The 16,108-nt window shown below is 39.0% G+C and overlaps 1 protein-coding gene, 1 long non-coding RNA gene and 1 other non-coding gene across 3 annotated transcripts in view; 2 read left to right on the top strand and 1 right to left on the bottom strand.

The window, feature by feature from the left end:
- The first annotated feature begins 354 nt into the window (after positions 1-354).
- Positions 355-7,765, top strand: LOC139177279 (uncharacterized). The gene is made up of 2 exons (XR_011561755.1): positions 355-3,027; positions 7,237-7,765. It is a non-coding gene; the product is annotated as an uncharacterized lncRNA (long non-coding RNA).
- Positions 1,612-16,108, bottom strand: part of SNTB2 (syntrophin beta 2) — a 70,815-nt gene continuing 56,318 nt past the window's right edge. Inside the window, exons 5-7 of the mRNA XM_019978504.2 lie at positions 13,602-13,798; positions 10,398-10,582; positions 1,612-8,695 (exon numbers count right to left, since the gene is read on the bottom strand). Of these exons, the coding sequence (XP_019834063.2) occupies positions 8,603-8,695; positions 10,398-10,582; positions 13,602-13,798 (475 nt within the window). The 3' untranslated portion in view covers positions 1,612-8,602. The remainder of the gene's footprint in view (positions 8,696-10,397; positions 10,583-13,601; positions 13,799-16,108) is intronic.
- Positions 15,276-15,347, top strand: TRNAE-UUC (transfer RNA glutamic acid (anticodon UUC)). The gene has a single exon. It is a non-coding gene; the product is annotated as a tRNA-Glu (tRNA).

Raw genomic sequence — 16,108 nt, 5'->3', positions numbered from 1 at the left:
GGGGATCTTCCCGACCCAGGGATCAAACCCTCGTTTTCAGCATTGTGGGTGGATTCTTTACTACTGAGTCACCTGGAAGGTACATGATCATCTCTAGGTCCATCAGCTTCATCCATTTTACTGCAAATGGTATTATGTCATTCTTTTTTATGGATGAGTAGTATTTTATTGTATATATGTACCACATCTTCTTTATCCATTCCTCTGTCAATAGCCATTTAGGTTGATTCCATGACTTGGTTATTGTGAACAGTGCTGCTGTGAATATTGGGGTGCACGTATCTTTTCAAATTAGTTTTCATCTTTTCTGGATATATGCCCAGGAGTGGGATTGCTGGATCATATGGTAAATCTATAATTTTTTTTTAAGGAACCTTCACACTGTCCTCTACAGTGGCTGCATAATTTGTTCTTTCTCACACAGCACTTTACTATATTGGGTTCTGATTACACTGAGAATGTGACATTTGTTGTAAACCCAAGCTTGGACCAGTAAGTCAACTCTGCTTAGCCCATACAACTTCATAAAATCAGACTGGCTCATGCAAGGAATGGGTTCTGAGCAATTTGTTAAGGAGCTTCTTGGTTGACAGCAAGAACCGTGTGGGGAGGAGGAATAAAAACAAGGTTTAGGTTTGTAACATTTTGGAGAGGTAGGGCCAGGGCAAAATTATGCTGAGATATCACATAAAGTGACTGATACCAAAATAAATAGAGCACTGAGCTCCTAGGAAGATTCCTGAGAAACTCTCACCTCACTTTGCTCTGTGCAACTGAATGTATGATAAAGCTCAGATTGATCCAGTGATTAAGTTCCCATCACACAGATGGTCAGTGGTAGAACTAAAACAAAAACTAAGTTTTTAAGGGTTTGGAGTTGCCCTAAATCTGTTTAAAAATGGCATTAGAAGAGGCTAAGATGTGACAACCAAACACATGTGATACTGGATAGGATCCTGTGCCGGGAAGGAAATGGAGACATTCATTGTTGGGAAGACTGGCACCATTAAATGGGGTCTGTAGATGGGTGGCAGTGCTGAAGCAAAGTTCACTTCCTGATTGGGAGGGCTGTAGGGTGGCAGTACAGGAGAGTGTCCCTGTGTTTGCAAAGTACACACTAGAGAATTTAAGGGTGATGGGCATCATGTCAGAAAAAGAGGACAGGGTAATGCAACAAATGTGGCAAAATGTTAACAATCAGGAAATTTGGGTGATGGGGATGCAGTTATTTGTATTTTTTTTTTTTAAAGATTTACTTATTTTTGGCTGCACTGGGACTTCATTGCTGCACTTGGGCTTTCTCATGTTGTGGTGTGCAGGCTTCTCATTGCAGTGGCTTCTCTCGTTGCAGAACAAGGCTCTAGGCACATGGGCTTCAGTTGTTGTGGTGCATGGGCTCAGTAATTCCGGCTCATGGGCTCAAGAGCACATGATCAGTAGTTGTGGTGCCCTGGCATGTGGGATCTTCCCGGGTCAGGGATCGAACCTGTGTCTCCTGCATTAGCAGGTGGATTCTTTATCACTGAGCCGCCAGGGAAGCCCCTTTGTACTGTTCTTAAAACTTTCCTGTAAGTTTGAAACTATTTTAATATTAAAAAGTGAAAAAACAAGTCTAAAAGCAATTCTTTTATTTACAGTATAAAGGTTACAAAGGTATATATGTATTTATATATATAATACCCTTAAGTTACAAACTTCATTGTAATGTACAATGCTCTATGTTGATGTGCAACTCAAGGGAAAGTGTTGTCTATGCATTATACTTACAGAGTACACATAAAGCTTTTTCATTATTAAGAATAAAAATACTGCCCTGTTTTACACCATGGGTTTTGATTTGGTAGTCTGGTAATGCCAGAAGACTTGAGACCTAAATTTTAAACAATACTTAAAAAGAAGTCTTGTTGAAATGCAGGATTCCAAAAGGAAGGAAAAACCAGAATATCACATACTTTTAACTCCTTGTAGAAGTGTTATCTTAGCTTTCTAGGTCTTAATACTTAAAAAAACGAGAGTTGTGCGGGACAGAATACATACAAAAGAGTATAATCAGAGTTTGCACAGATCAGCCAAAACAGGCCTTTATAGGTGGTGTTTTGCCACATTAGTTTCTAAAAGACCTTGGGTCTGATACCACAAAGGAAACAGATTCTTTGGGTACCCAAGTCTTATCACACTGAACCCATCAGTGTTACAGTGTTACCCAGACTTTAAAACATAACACTGGAGTCCAAACTAGAGAAAAACAATCGGAAATTGGTTCTTATGATAGAGAAGATTTGGTTTAAAGTATGAAGAGTGTCATCAAGATTGATGACTGTGCCAAACCCCAAACTTGTAGTTTAAATCACTTCTTTTCCTCTAAATTCTATTAATTCACAAAATAAGAGGTGAGAAAATGTAACTGACACCCACCTGAACAGGACTGAGATAGATGGAAAGAACTTCTTCCAACCTATGCAGAACAGACATTCACACAATACATGCTGGTTCCAACAGAATCATTAGCACCTGATTGTCAAAGGGGGTGGTACAAAGTGAAGACCAAGACATTATAGGGATGACCTAAATTCTGTGCACAACTACAGGACACTGAAAAGCGTGGAGAAGGAGCCCAGGAGACTGTGTTCCCTATGCCGTTCCAGTCACTAACATTTCAGCGCCTTTCTGGGCATGACAAAGGCTGTGGCCGAAAGGCTGCCTCTAGTGATGGATGGGAAGCAGCCTGGATAGAAAGGGACTGACATTGAAGGAAAAAATGGAAAAACTCATGCAACCTCCCTTATTCTTGTAAGGTGCCCTTTTTACTGAGTTTGAATGCCCAAGTGTTCTAGATTAAGTGAAATTTTGCTAAGTTTTAAATATCTTCATTATTTTGATTTCTCAGATGAAGCAACAGCCTATCTACCACATGTAAGGAGTTTGAGCAAATGAGATGTTTAAAGGCTGTAAGTGTGGAAATGATTGGATCAGCAGAATCTACAAAGGGGAGTAGATAAAATATACCTTGATCTCTTCTGTTGATAGGTAAGTATTTCTTTAAAAAGACTTTCTCATTGATCCACTTAGGGCAATAGAGCTTACTTTTAGTTGTGATTTGCCTTACTAAGAATATTCTACACTATTCTCCTTCCCAAACTTAAGTCTGATTTTGCATTAAGTAAAAAAAAAAAAAAAAAAAAGATGCATGATGAAAAGACCAACCTTCTTAAATGTGCTTGGAGTTCTTTCATGCTGGCGTGGACCAATGACTGAGCATCCTTTTAAACACTTTCCAGTTTGCCAGGTGAGCAGAACTGGAGGTTTACTTTGGTAAAAATATGGGGTGGTTAATGACTTAACCTCTGACTGATAAATAGATGGCATGGTATGACTGAGAAAAAATGGATGAGGTGTTGCTTGAGGGCAGGAATTTTCATTTGGACCCTTCAGAGTGCCTGTGAAGAACTGCACATGAATAAATGCTTATTAGATGAAAGAATCCATGAATTAATATATAATTAACTAGATTTGTCATTTCAAAAATTTCTCTAGGGCCCCAAAGAACCTTTTGTCTATCCATTAGGGACTTCTGTCACCTTAGAAGAGGTGATAATCAGGCTCCAAGGGTCTATATGGGACTAGGATAAAGACGGACTCAGAAAATTTTGCATTTGTGTCAATGGCATGGAGCTAAGATTATTATTAAACTGAGCAAAGTACTTCCAGGACTCAGAAGTTAGAAATATACCAGAATACCTAATTTTACAATAAAATGAAGTATCATTTCTCTGTTACATCTTTTTAGTTTCAACCAATCTATTTTGTGGCAATTCAAAGATTACAGGTCATATGATAGACTTTTGTTGAATACAATCAAATGTTCATTGGAGAGCAAGCAATAAATGGCATATTTGTGCATTATATCAAGGGCAGATTTACTTTTAAAACCAGAATAAGCTTTGGTTCAGTCAGCTAAAGTGGAAAGTAAGAACAAAGGTGACAAGAAATTCAGCTCAAGTTGATAAAAGAAGAAATCTTGTTAAGATACTTTTTAAAGTTAATACTTAGCAACCATTCTTCCAGTTGGCAGTTTAGCTAGTGTTGAAGAGACAGATGTGTTCTATGTGTCTATTAATTGTACCTTAACTGGAAATTACTGATCTGCTAGAAGTATGTTTGTGTGTGTGTGTGCTTTAGGGAAAGGGTTTCAAATCAACCACCTATATAGTCTATTACTAGTGTAAAATAAATTTCACTTAATATCATTTACCATAGAAGTAGCTATATTGCTCAAAAACACATAATCCTGATATACAGCATAATTATTTTAGAACTGTCTGTCATCACACATTTAATGAGTGTCTCCATGCCCAGCACAGTGAAACATATAGCTTAAAAAGGTGGGCAGGGGTGGGAGGACTGCTGCTGTCAGTTTTTAAAGACAGTATGCATAAAAAAATAATTCTAGACCACCAAGCAATTAAAGTAGGGACATAGAATGGTAGAAAATGGCAGATTCCTCTACTTTGATCTAATGGAGGGAAAAAAGCCATGATAAGAATTCATATTTAAATGAAAGATATTTCCAATAGGATGTAGTACCACTTGGCATGTAATATATCTGATAGACATGGTAAAACAAATGAATATGACTATAATCAAATACAACTTAAAGTTTAAGCAGAATCCCAAGTCAGTCTCTCTTCCTTACACAGATATGCAGATCTCAGTATGCTTTGAGACAAAAGAGATCTAGCATTTTACTTCTTCATTGGATATTGGGGGGAAAAAAATGACCTTTGGCTTTCTAACCAGCCATTTCATTCACGGCATCAATAGTGGATGGCAGTGACATGGAAATGTATGCTGGATATTTGGATGGTTTAAATATTATGTACAATCAATAGCTTATAACCAGTGAAAATAATAACATAATTCAGCGTGTCTAAGATATAAGAAAAAAAAAAAAAAAAGCAGAGAAAGTGCTTAAGTCTACAGGTCTTCCCTGAAAACTTCAAAAATGTTTATAACTTTTTAAGTAGGTAGGGCTTTTAATAGATTTTGCATAGCAGCTTACAATTTGAATTTAAAAATATGGATATAAATTAAACAAGAAGACTGGAGGGTCTCTCAAAATTAAAAACAATCCATTATAACTTTTTCTCAAAAGTGAACACACTTTTGTCCATCAAAACCATTTACAGTGAAATGTAGTCTTGTCCAGATTCCACACAGCTTAAATTTTTTTTAAAGAGTAAATTTTGGTTTATTAGCTAAGTGCATGTAATCAGCTGAAAAAAGCTTTGTTACCATTCTGTTAGGATGATAAATTAAGAGAATAATCAGTAACAACTTTAATTATTTGTTGGTCAGAGAGATTTTTCCACTTATAAAAATATAGGAAATAAACACTTTGATCTCGCCTGCATGCAATAATTTTCAATAACTTTGAGTACAGATGACAGGAACAGGCACTATCAGACTTCGCCTAGCCTAAAAGGTGCTAAAACATGGCTTTAAAATAGGCAAATGACCTTCAAAGTAATATTTTTTATTCCTGTACATGTCCCAATATTTAATCTGAAACTTTTCTAGGTAGGTGAGTTTACAGTTATGACTACCTAATAAATACTGTATAAACATACATTAAAGTATTTCTTCATATAAAAAATCAGATACTAATTTCCAGGTAAGGTTTGTTTGAAGACTTGAGGAAAGGACTCACATTTTCCAGAAAAAGTATAATTGAGCCTTTTCTTCCTTTCCTTTTATTTTTGGAGAGGGAGGGGAGAAGTTTTAGAGAATGAGGAGGAGGAAAGCTCACACCCCAGCTGGCTGCTTGTAGGCATCTGTGTGGAATGTGGAGAAGACGTCTACACCCTCAGGTGGGTCCCGAGGACACAGGACGGGTCCATCAGAATGAGGGATGCTACTCTGCGGCTCCCTTCCACTTGACACAGGGAAGCCCACCACATCCTCAACAGTCTTCCTAGTTCAAAATGAAAGAGAAATGAAAAGCCAGCTGTTCTAGAAAAGAGGTGAAATACCAAAACTGCCCATCTGCAGTTACTATTTGAAGATAATTTGCCACATTTTGGCATCTTGATACAAAATACCTATTTACCAAGGCTGTCTCATTGATAAAAAGCACTTCATTTGTGGTATGAGAGTCCCACAAACATACTTACTTGAAGAACAACCTGGTTACCCATGATTGGAAAGCTGCTGACATTTGTTAAACAAGCAGCTGAAGGGCTCTTGCTCGTGTGGGTGCTTGTGGTCAAAGGAAACCCCCCATACACTTTCATTTCGCATCAAGACTCAAAAGATGTTAAGAAACCCTAGGGATCTTGGTGCTGTGACAGTTAAAGCTTGAGCAAATAAGCCGAAATGCACACAATGCCTTACCTCTCCTGCCCACATTTAAATCACACCTCTTTAATAGATCTTTTTCATATAAGGAATGAGCAGTGTGGCTCAGAAGTTCCCCCAGAAAAAATTCTCAGTGTCTTATTAGCCTTTCATACTAACACAGAAAACCTCACCAAATGGCTTTGCTGCGAAGTCTATGACTGTATTGTTCAACTTCTCAGATTAATAATACTCTCACTGCAAAAAGCGTCTAAGCTCACTTATCTGAGGGTATTGTGTGTTGACATTCTGCTTCTGGAAATCTTAGCTGGATCTTCAAGATATTTTCTTTCTTCTCTGACTTGCAACATATCCCAGATGGAACCAAACTTAGATTTATGAAATTTCAAAACATAAGAAAAGCTCTTAAAAGTTATATTCTAGCCTAAATTTTAATTTCCAGTTTTAAGTAGAACATTTTGGGGACTGGAGTTGGGAGAAGAACTGACTTATGGGGCGGGGGAAGACAATGAGTTTACAAAGTCTAATTTGAACCGTCTCTGCTCATTGGTCTGCTCTATGTCCTCCTGTCTATAGGTTTGTCTGCACTCAAACCAAATAGCTCTTTGCAAATAGTACATCTGTGGGTGTTTTTTTTTTCTTTCTTTCTTATCTTTGGATTGCTATCCTCCAACACCCTCCATAGTACATACATCCTCTATGGCATTCCTGATGATTCTAGTAAATGAGAACTATTCCTAGACCCTTCCAAAGAGAGCACAGAGGACAGCCAAGTCAATGCTATCTTTTCTTTTGGATCTGGGGACTGTACTAACCTTGACATTTTATATAGCTATTATACTGTTGTAAATGGTTTCAGATATATACCTCCTTCATAATTAGGAAAAAGAAGCTGAATGCGATTCTCCGGTACCGCAGAACCAGCACCTTCGCTGCTGCTGTGGTCTTCCGATGACACATCTGGTGATGCTGAGCGAAGCCCAGGTAGCTGTTCCATGATCTCGTTGCCCTGCCCACTGCAGGAGGCGTCACTGAGCCAGCAATGAGTGAGCAGTGCTGACGGATGCCACTCTGCTGCCCCAGAGGGAGAGAACCTGGGCTTGGATCCTGCCTGGGCTCACACAGCCCAAAGCGATGTGACACGATGTTTGCGCGGAAGGTATGCTGGCTTCACTGATGTGTACTCTTTAAAACAAGCTGGCTCTACAGGATTTATCTTGCTTCAAAAGATCTACCAGGAAAAGATACCACACTAAGGAAACCCACCTCAAAGACTGTTCCTCAAAATTAGAATAGATGACTTCCCTGGAATGGCAGTGATATCCAGTTATTCAAACAGTGACTAATAAAGCTCCATTAACCCTCACCAAAGGCACATTTGGTCAGCAATAAAAAATGGCTTCAGCTAAAATGAGGATTTTCTTTTAAAAGAAATCTCATCCCCTGGCTCCTACCAAAGAGAAAAATCAGAAAATCCTAAAACAAGCAAAACTTTGCTTTCAGAGCAGTGGTTACCAACTTGCTCTTCAAGTTGGTCACTACTAGAAAGGGAGTGGAAAGCAAGGCAAATCAAATCTCCTAAGTTCTAAGTCCTAAAGTGAGCACTTAGGTGTGACAAAGCCAGTGATGTGGCGGGATGTGATGGTCAGGGTGGGATACAGGGAGAGCCAGGACATGTGAACATGTGAAGAACCCTTTGGTGATGCAATTCAAGGACTTTCGAGGGTAGGAGGAGTAAATAAGGACAGTAAATTCCAACCAAATGTCTAACCTACACAGAGTGACCAAGAAGCCCAGGCTGCTGCAAACTAGCACCTGTGAAGGGATGGTTGTTCTAAGTAAGTGGTCAAGGTTAAGCCTGAAACAAATTCTACTGGAAGGAGGAGGAGAAGAAAACTTAGATGTTTGATTACGCTCAAAATGAAAAAGAATGAGCCACCCTTCTTAGCAAGGGAAATAAACCTAATTACTTAGAAACCACATTAGGAGACTAGACAATAAATTAACAGATTCATTTTGGAGCTTATTAGAGTCCTAGAATTTCTGGCCAAGGTAGCTTGTAAAAGGCAAGCTCTTCTTTAAACACGGTTACATTTCAGCAGTGATTTGCAGGTCCTTGTCAAGGCACTGTGCTGGAGGAGAGAGCAAAGAGCTTTCTTTTTGTGCTTTTTTTTTTTTTTTTTTTTTTGAGGTGTAAATACTTCTTATGACATTCAAGGCTCTTTAACTGATTTTTTTTTTTTGCTGCTCATACAAGCAGTCCCATGCGAGTGACTTTGGCCGACAAGAATGTGTGCAACACAAATACAATCGGCTTCGGACAGGAGTGCAGGTCCATGGTCTGTGGAGAAAGGACATTAATCATCACTACTATATAGAGATGCTTTAATACACAAACGTGCAAAGTAAACAAATTTGAACATGATATTCTACTTTAAAAAAAAAGATTTATTCATTAATTTTTTGCCTGTGCTGGGTCTTTGCTTCTTGGAGAAGGAAAACTTTCTCTGGTTGTGGCGAATGGGGGCTACCCATCCTTGTGGTGCTTGGGCTTCTCATTTCGGTGGCTTCTCTTATTGCAGAGCATGGGCGAAAGAGAGCTTGGGCGAAAGAGAGCTTGGGCTTCAGCAGTCATAGCTCGCAGGCTCTACAGTGCTGGCTCAGTAATTGTGGCACACAGGCTTAGTTGGTCCCTGGCATGTGGGATCTTCCTGGACCAGGAACTGAACCTGTGTCCCTTGCATTGCAAGGTGGATTCTTAACCATTGGATCACCAGGGAAACTACTTTTTTGTGTTCTACTTTTTAAAAAGAACTTGGGTAAAGGATGTGCCAGATTTATGGCCACACTTGGGCAATTAGAGCTGCAAATGGAAATATACTCAGAAGTAAGGCTATCCCATGGCATAATTAAACACTAGCCTGAGAGTTCACATCCACAATTAGGACACTATTAGTGGTGTACTAGCTTCCACCATGCCAGGTAGGAAGAACTTAAAAGTAGAAGAGGTAAAGAAAAGAGGAATATCCTATATGGAAACCAGTAACTGTAAGTATATTTCCCACAGGGAATCAGTGAATGCAGCTGAAGTGTGATCATCTATTAAGATTTTTGACACCCCTTATCAGTTTGTGGTGGGAATGGCAAATCTTGAAGCTAGTTGGGAGGGCTAGCTATACCTTCCTAAGCTCAGGCCTCTAATTTGGACAGCTGACATCCGATGAACAGGCTTCAACAGGCTTTTGAAGTCCATGGCTATCCATAGTTTCCTAAAGGTTCATCATTTAAAAGATTACTAGTCATAGTTTTCTCATTTGGAGTTTGAACTATATTATTCCTAAGATCTCTGTTAGTTCTAAAACTTCAAGATGCTGTTTTCCAAATTTATACCTGTTGTGACTATATCAATAGACATAAGATTTCACATATAAGATAAAACTTGAACTACTGGCTCAATACCATAAGACATAGAGGCATGACTTTTTGAGTCCTTTATCATAATTTCTGGTTTCTGAAGTACCCTCGACACACTTCTCTTGTTCTCCAAGGGGACTCAAGAATTCCTGTGGGTATTTCCTTTAAAGGACAAGGAATTCAAAACAGATGATGGGTGTATGGACATATATTTGCATTTTTTTTTCTGACCAGCAGAATTTCTATAGCAACTAAGTCACTATTACTTTTAATTCTTATCCCAACAAATTGCTGATAACAGCAATGGATAGAACTCATTTATTAAAGTGTGCCAGGTTTAGTATTTTATATCTTACATTTGACAAAAGCCTGTTTCTTATAAGGTTATCTAATTTTTCTTGCTGATATTCAAACAAAACTTTAAAAAGGCAATGATTCCCTAATGTGGGGAAAACACAAAACAAAACCCCAAAGCCAAACCCATGCATCTTTGAAACGTGAAGAAGAAGTTCCTTGGCTTCAAATGGAATATTAGATGGTAAGTCCATAATTTTCTATAACAAGAGGTAAGAAATGATAAGAAAGAGAATACCTATTAGAATAAACATGTTTTTCAGAAACATGCTTACCAGTTCTCCTTCGGGACCACCAAAATCCAGATACAGATTTCTGATGCCATCATCAGCAGACATTTTCAGCCTTTCGAAGGGGTAGCGGTATAAGATGCTACTGGAGCCTCCATTTTCCCTGGAGATAGTGAACCCACTTTCATAGTGGATGGTGAGTTTCACCTCTTGGCCATTTAATGTGCAGCCTATTGAAGACAAGCAACAGACATCACTGATGAAGTTTCTACTTCAGTTACGAGAGTGACAAAGGCTTCTTCTGACTTCAAACAAGGGAAAAGGGAAAAGAAGCTTTCTGAGAATATGTGATACCTAACCTATTTGGAATGTCCTGAAGTGAATTCTGTTTTGGTCACTCAAGTCAACATCTTGATTGCGATGAGGAAGAAATTACCATAACTTTACTTGACATCTGATCTGATTCAGTTCAATTCAGTGAGTATCAACTGAACACTGTGTGGACAGGAGGCTGTGTGTGGTGCTGGAGAAGTAAGAGGCATGGTCTCTGCTCTCAAGACCTCATAAGTGACAGGCGTAGATGTGAAATCCCTAACTGCTTAAGGTAAAGGGTATAGAATAGGACTAAATACCAAACTCAATAAGGCCCAAGTTGAGGAATGGTTTCCTGGAGGAATGGGACTTGAGAAAGGCCCAAAAATGTGGTCAAACCTGACAGGCAGTGAGGAGTAGGAAGAAGGTTTCGAGTGCACAAGGAGGAACAGCCAAATGAGAAAAGGCAGAGACACCTTTCAGGGGCAGTAACATGGTTGGTAGTTGGGAAGTCACGCTGTCAGTCCTACCAAAGATAAAATTCGAAAAGATACGTCTGAATTGATGGGACCAAAAGAACTGATCATCAAGACTGGCAAATGTCTCCTGTCAAGACTGGTGAAGTCCAAGTTTCACCAACATTTAAGCTGTTTTATTGTTAGTACAGGGGCTACTGGTGAGAGGCCCTATGCCCCATAGGAATTAACACAGTCCTCTGAGAGCCGAGTTCATCATCACTCAAAGGGCCAGAGCCGAGAGAGGAAGAATGCTGTGAGCAGGAAGAATGGTTCCCAAACAAGCAAGTCCTCATACTCAGACCAACGTATCCTCTCACTGGACATGAAAAACATGCAGTCAAGGTAGCTGGCATGTTCAAGAAATAAGGAAAAGGAATAACTCACAGAGGAGAGTTTTGCACAATGAACTCTGAATATTAATTACTTCAGAAAAGGAGCCAACAATTTAACAGAAGAAAGTGGTAACATGAATCTGAAGGACATGCCAGCTTATTTATGTCTGTGCATACATGTGTATGTGCACACCAAGCACACACATCCTATTAAAGGTATAACAGACTAAGCGCCTGCACCACGCATGAGGACATGCACACACGCACATTTTAAAGAAATCCTGGTTCTTGCAGAGTGATTTGCTTTCAGCCAGTTTAGTATGTCTGGAAAGCTCTAAATACAGAATAAGTGATTAATAAGTATATCAATTGACTTGAACTGTGGAAATGAAAAGTATTACCAAGGTAAAATATTGAAGTAGAGCTGTGAATGAGAACAAAAAAATTCTAAATTACCAAAAAACAAGTTTCTTTTGTCCATTTAAAAATATAAGGAACCAGGTGGTCCTTATTTTCTCTCTATTCAAGCCATTTGTATTTAAACAATTGTGAGCCAAAGACTGAATAGATTTTGCTTTCCTGTAATACGAAGTTTACAGACACCAAAGGAACAACACGAAACTAAAAAGTGTTCAAAAGCCACATTGTACTCTGTTTTGGGAAGCGTCTCTCTCCAGATACTTGAAGATATGGTGACCCTATGTGCCAGTGCCAGACCCCTGGGACTCCACACAAGGACACAAGGCATCCAGCCTGTCCAACCGAAGACTTCTCCATCCCAGAAATCACATTCTGTGGCCAAGACAAAAACCAGAGCCCCAGAGTCCTTAATGTAGTGACCAATCACAACGGGTGGGAGACAGCAAGTGAGAAAGACAGTGCGGTGTGGTGACTTTGGTCAAAATCCAAGGCGGGATCTAGTCATTGGTGTCATCGCTTGAACCATCGTTGTGGTTGTAAGGAAAATACAGAGTACGTCCTAAACAGCTGAAGAATTGTTACAACACTGAAAAGCTGTCTGGTGTCACTGTTAGAAGATGGCCCATGGAAATGCTGCTCATGCAGTTCTAAAGCCATAGAGACCCCTCACTTTCCAAAAGCAACGGAATGGAAGATAAATCACAAGACTTTCTGCTCTCAAACATTTTCTCTTTTTACATAAATCCTGTAAAACTAGGTTTAGGAAACAAAATTTAAGAAAACAGGAACAAAACTAAACCAACTTCCAGGCAAGATGTTCAAAGTAATTAAAACCATATTAGAAACTGTAATTGTGTCTTAATTTTGACAACTCTGTGTTCTCGTTAAAATGAAAAGCAATCTGGAAATATCTATACATAGCGTCTGTCTACAATGCGGGAGACCCGGGTTTGATCCCTGGGTTGGGAAGATCCCTTGGAGAAGGAAATGGCAATCCACTCCAGTACTATTGCCTGGAAAATCCCATGGACAGAGGAGCCTGGTAGGCTACAGTCCATGGGGTCGCAAAAAGTCGGACACAACTGAGCAACTTCACGTTCACGTTCAACCATATACACAGACACATATGAACCCATCCCTTCAAATTCATACAGACAAGCCACAAGAGGGCGCTCCAACAATGGAAAGATACCACCAGGGTGACTTCCTTTAGATGCTCATTTCAGTACTTACTGGGCACACCTCTTCCAACTTTGCAACAGAAACCCCAATTCCAGATTCTTCGCTTTTCTACAGATATAAGCTCTTCCAGATGGTCGCACTTTTAAGGGTGTCTATCCATGTTCCAAGTCTTAACAAGAGGGTCAACACACCCAGTATTTAGTAAATGAGTCCTCACATTATTAAATATTTAAATAATGAAGAGTAAAACTGCCATGGTATGTTGTACAGAAACTGTTGTGAATGTGTTCAGAGTCACATAAAAAACTTACGAAAACTTTGCTACTAAAATAGAGAAACTGAGTTTCTTTCCATCATGATCACCTTCAAGTGTCTTATTTCAGAACATTTTTTAAGTCTGGCACACAAGATAATGATTTTTACTTTAAAATAAAGAAGATAGTTCCATTTAATTACTGTTAGAAATGAAATGCCAGGATCTATACCTAGAGAGACTTCCTTGATCAACTCAGCAGCTGCATGGCAGCCCTGAACGAGTATTCGGGTCCAGGTGGACAGATCCCGATGTGTCTCCACCCTGAAGAGATGCATCTCGATGCCCTGCCGAGAGCCTGTCCTGGTGGCGAATGTCAGGTCAGATCCAAGGGAGGGTGAGCGACACCCAGAGCCAGAATGAACCAGCCTAGGACCACAAACACAGCAAAGTTCAAAAGTCATTAATGTACTGTCAGAGGACAATCTCAGCAATTTATGCTGATAAAAATGCAGAAAATTATAAACGTCATCAGCATTTTTTAGGTAAGTATATCTCAAAACAAGATTATAGTCTTTGACATAGATACTATTCTGTTTTCCCATAAAAATGACTCCTGGTGTCACAAGCAGAACACTAGGTCAGATGGCCCAAGAACCCCAATTTCCCATTTGCTTTTTCATGCTCCCATGAAAGGCTGTACTGTGCTTAGTCACTCGGTCGTGTCTACCTCTTTACGATGCCACTAGGGAAGCCCTCCCAAGAGGCTAGGCAGGTCAAAAAAAAAAAAAAGACTCAATTTTGATTAAGAAATAAGCCACAAACATGCATATCCTCCCCCACTGTCAGTATCACCAGAATGGTAATTTTTTACCAAGGATAAATGTATACCAATACATCATAATCAGTCAAAATCCAGGTTTGGACAAATATATCAATATAAAGACATACAGCTGTTATTATTATATACAGAGAATTTTCATTGCTCTGAAAATCCTCAGTATACTGCCTACTTATCCTCTCTCTCCCTGGGCAACATCTGATCTTTTTATTGTCTCTTGGAGAATGTCAGATCTACAGCAGAAAATACACAAGTCCAGAATGTTCTATCATAACAGCTAATATGGCAATTCTCAAATATCTTTTTTTTTTTTTTTGCCACACAATGCAGAACTTCCTTGACCAGGGATTGAACCCATGTACCCTGCAGTGGAAGCATGGAGTCTGAACCACACCACTAGACCACTGGGGAAGTCCTCAAATACTTTTATATAAAAGCCCTATCAAAAAGGCTCAGAAGTCCAGCTGAAGAGGCTACTATAGGCCAAAGATAGACCATGATTTTTTTTTTTTTTTAAACTGACTGGTTCCTCAAAAAGTTAAACAGAGGTACCATATGTTCCAACAATTCCACTCCCAGGTACATACCCAAGAGAAATAAAAACATATATTAGAATAAAAATTTGTTCACAAATGTACATATCAGCATTATTCTTAATAGCCTAAAAGTGGAAATAGCTCAAATATCCATCAATTGATGAGTAGATAAAATGTGGTATGTATATACAATGGAATATTATTCAGTCATAAAAAAGAAACTTTGGAACTACTTGGCTACAGCTCTTGACTCTCATTCACTTAAAATATGACACTGCTGCTGCTGCTGCTGCTAAGTCGCTTCAGTCGTGTCCGACTCTGTGCGACCTCATAGATGGCAGCCCACCAGGCTCCCCCATCCCTGGGATTCTCCAGGCCTACCAGGCTCCTCCGTCCATGGGATTCTCCAGGCAAGAATACTGGAGTGGGTTGCCATTTCCTTCTCCAAAATATGACACTACTCTACTAAAAACAAAACAACAAAAAAAATGATGTGACATCTTTTTACTTGAAAAAGAGTTCTAGGAATTCCCTGGCAGTCCAATGGGTAGGATTCAGCACTTTCACTGCTGTGGCCTGGGTTCAAATCCTGGCCAGGGAACTAAGATCCCATAGGCTGTGCAGCATGGCCCAAAAAAATCATCCTGGGGAGAAGCGTCAAATCAAGAATGAGACAGCAATGAAACAAAACGGAGAAGAGAAAAAACATGAGAAACATAAGCAAGAAAGAACCTTAGTTTCTACAATGTGTCCTACATATTCTGCCCTATAAGATGCTCCTAAGAATAGGGTTTCAAGGTCAAAGATAAGAAATGTGACATTCATGAACTAAAAAATATTTTCGGATAAAAGGGAAAGAGCAGAACATTGTCTAAGAAAGTATGACTGTTAAAGCATTTTAAAAATTCCTTCAACTAATAGTGAAAAGCTTCCCACAAAGAAAACCTTAATCCCAGATGGCTTTGCTGATGAATTCTATCAAAAATTTAAGAATCAGTACCAACTCTTTATAAAGTCTTCCAAAAAACAGAAGAGGGGGGAATACCTCCCAACTCTATGAGGCCAGTAACACCCTAATACCCAGACCAAAGACATCTCAAGAAAAGAAAAACCACAGACCAAGATAATTCATAAATAAAAGACACAAAAGTTCTCATCAAATTATTAGCAAATTGAATCTAGCAAAACCAAATAAGATTTATCTCAGAAGTACAAGGTTGGTTTAATATTCAAAATCAATATGGTAATTTATTTATAAATTGATTCAATTTAAAAATTGTTTTAAAATTGATTTATAAACTGATAAGTAAAACCATATAAATAGAATAAAGGACAGAACCTACAAGATCACTGTAACAGACA

This window comes from Bos indicus, chromosome 18 (genome assembly GCF_029378745.1).
Source record: "Bos indicus isolate NIAB-ARS_2022 breed Sahiwal x Tharparkar chromosome 18, NIAB-ARS_B.indTharparkar_mat_pri_1.0, whole genome shotgun sequence".
NCBI classification, from domain to species: domain Eukaryota; kingdom Metazoa; phylum Chordata; class Mammalia; order Artiodactyla; family Bovidae; genus Bos; species Bos indicus.
This window is presented reverse-complemented; position numbering and strand designations above follow the sequence as displayed.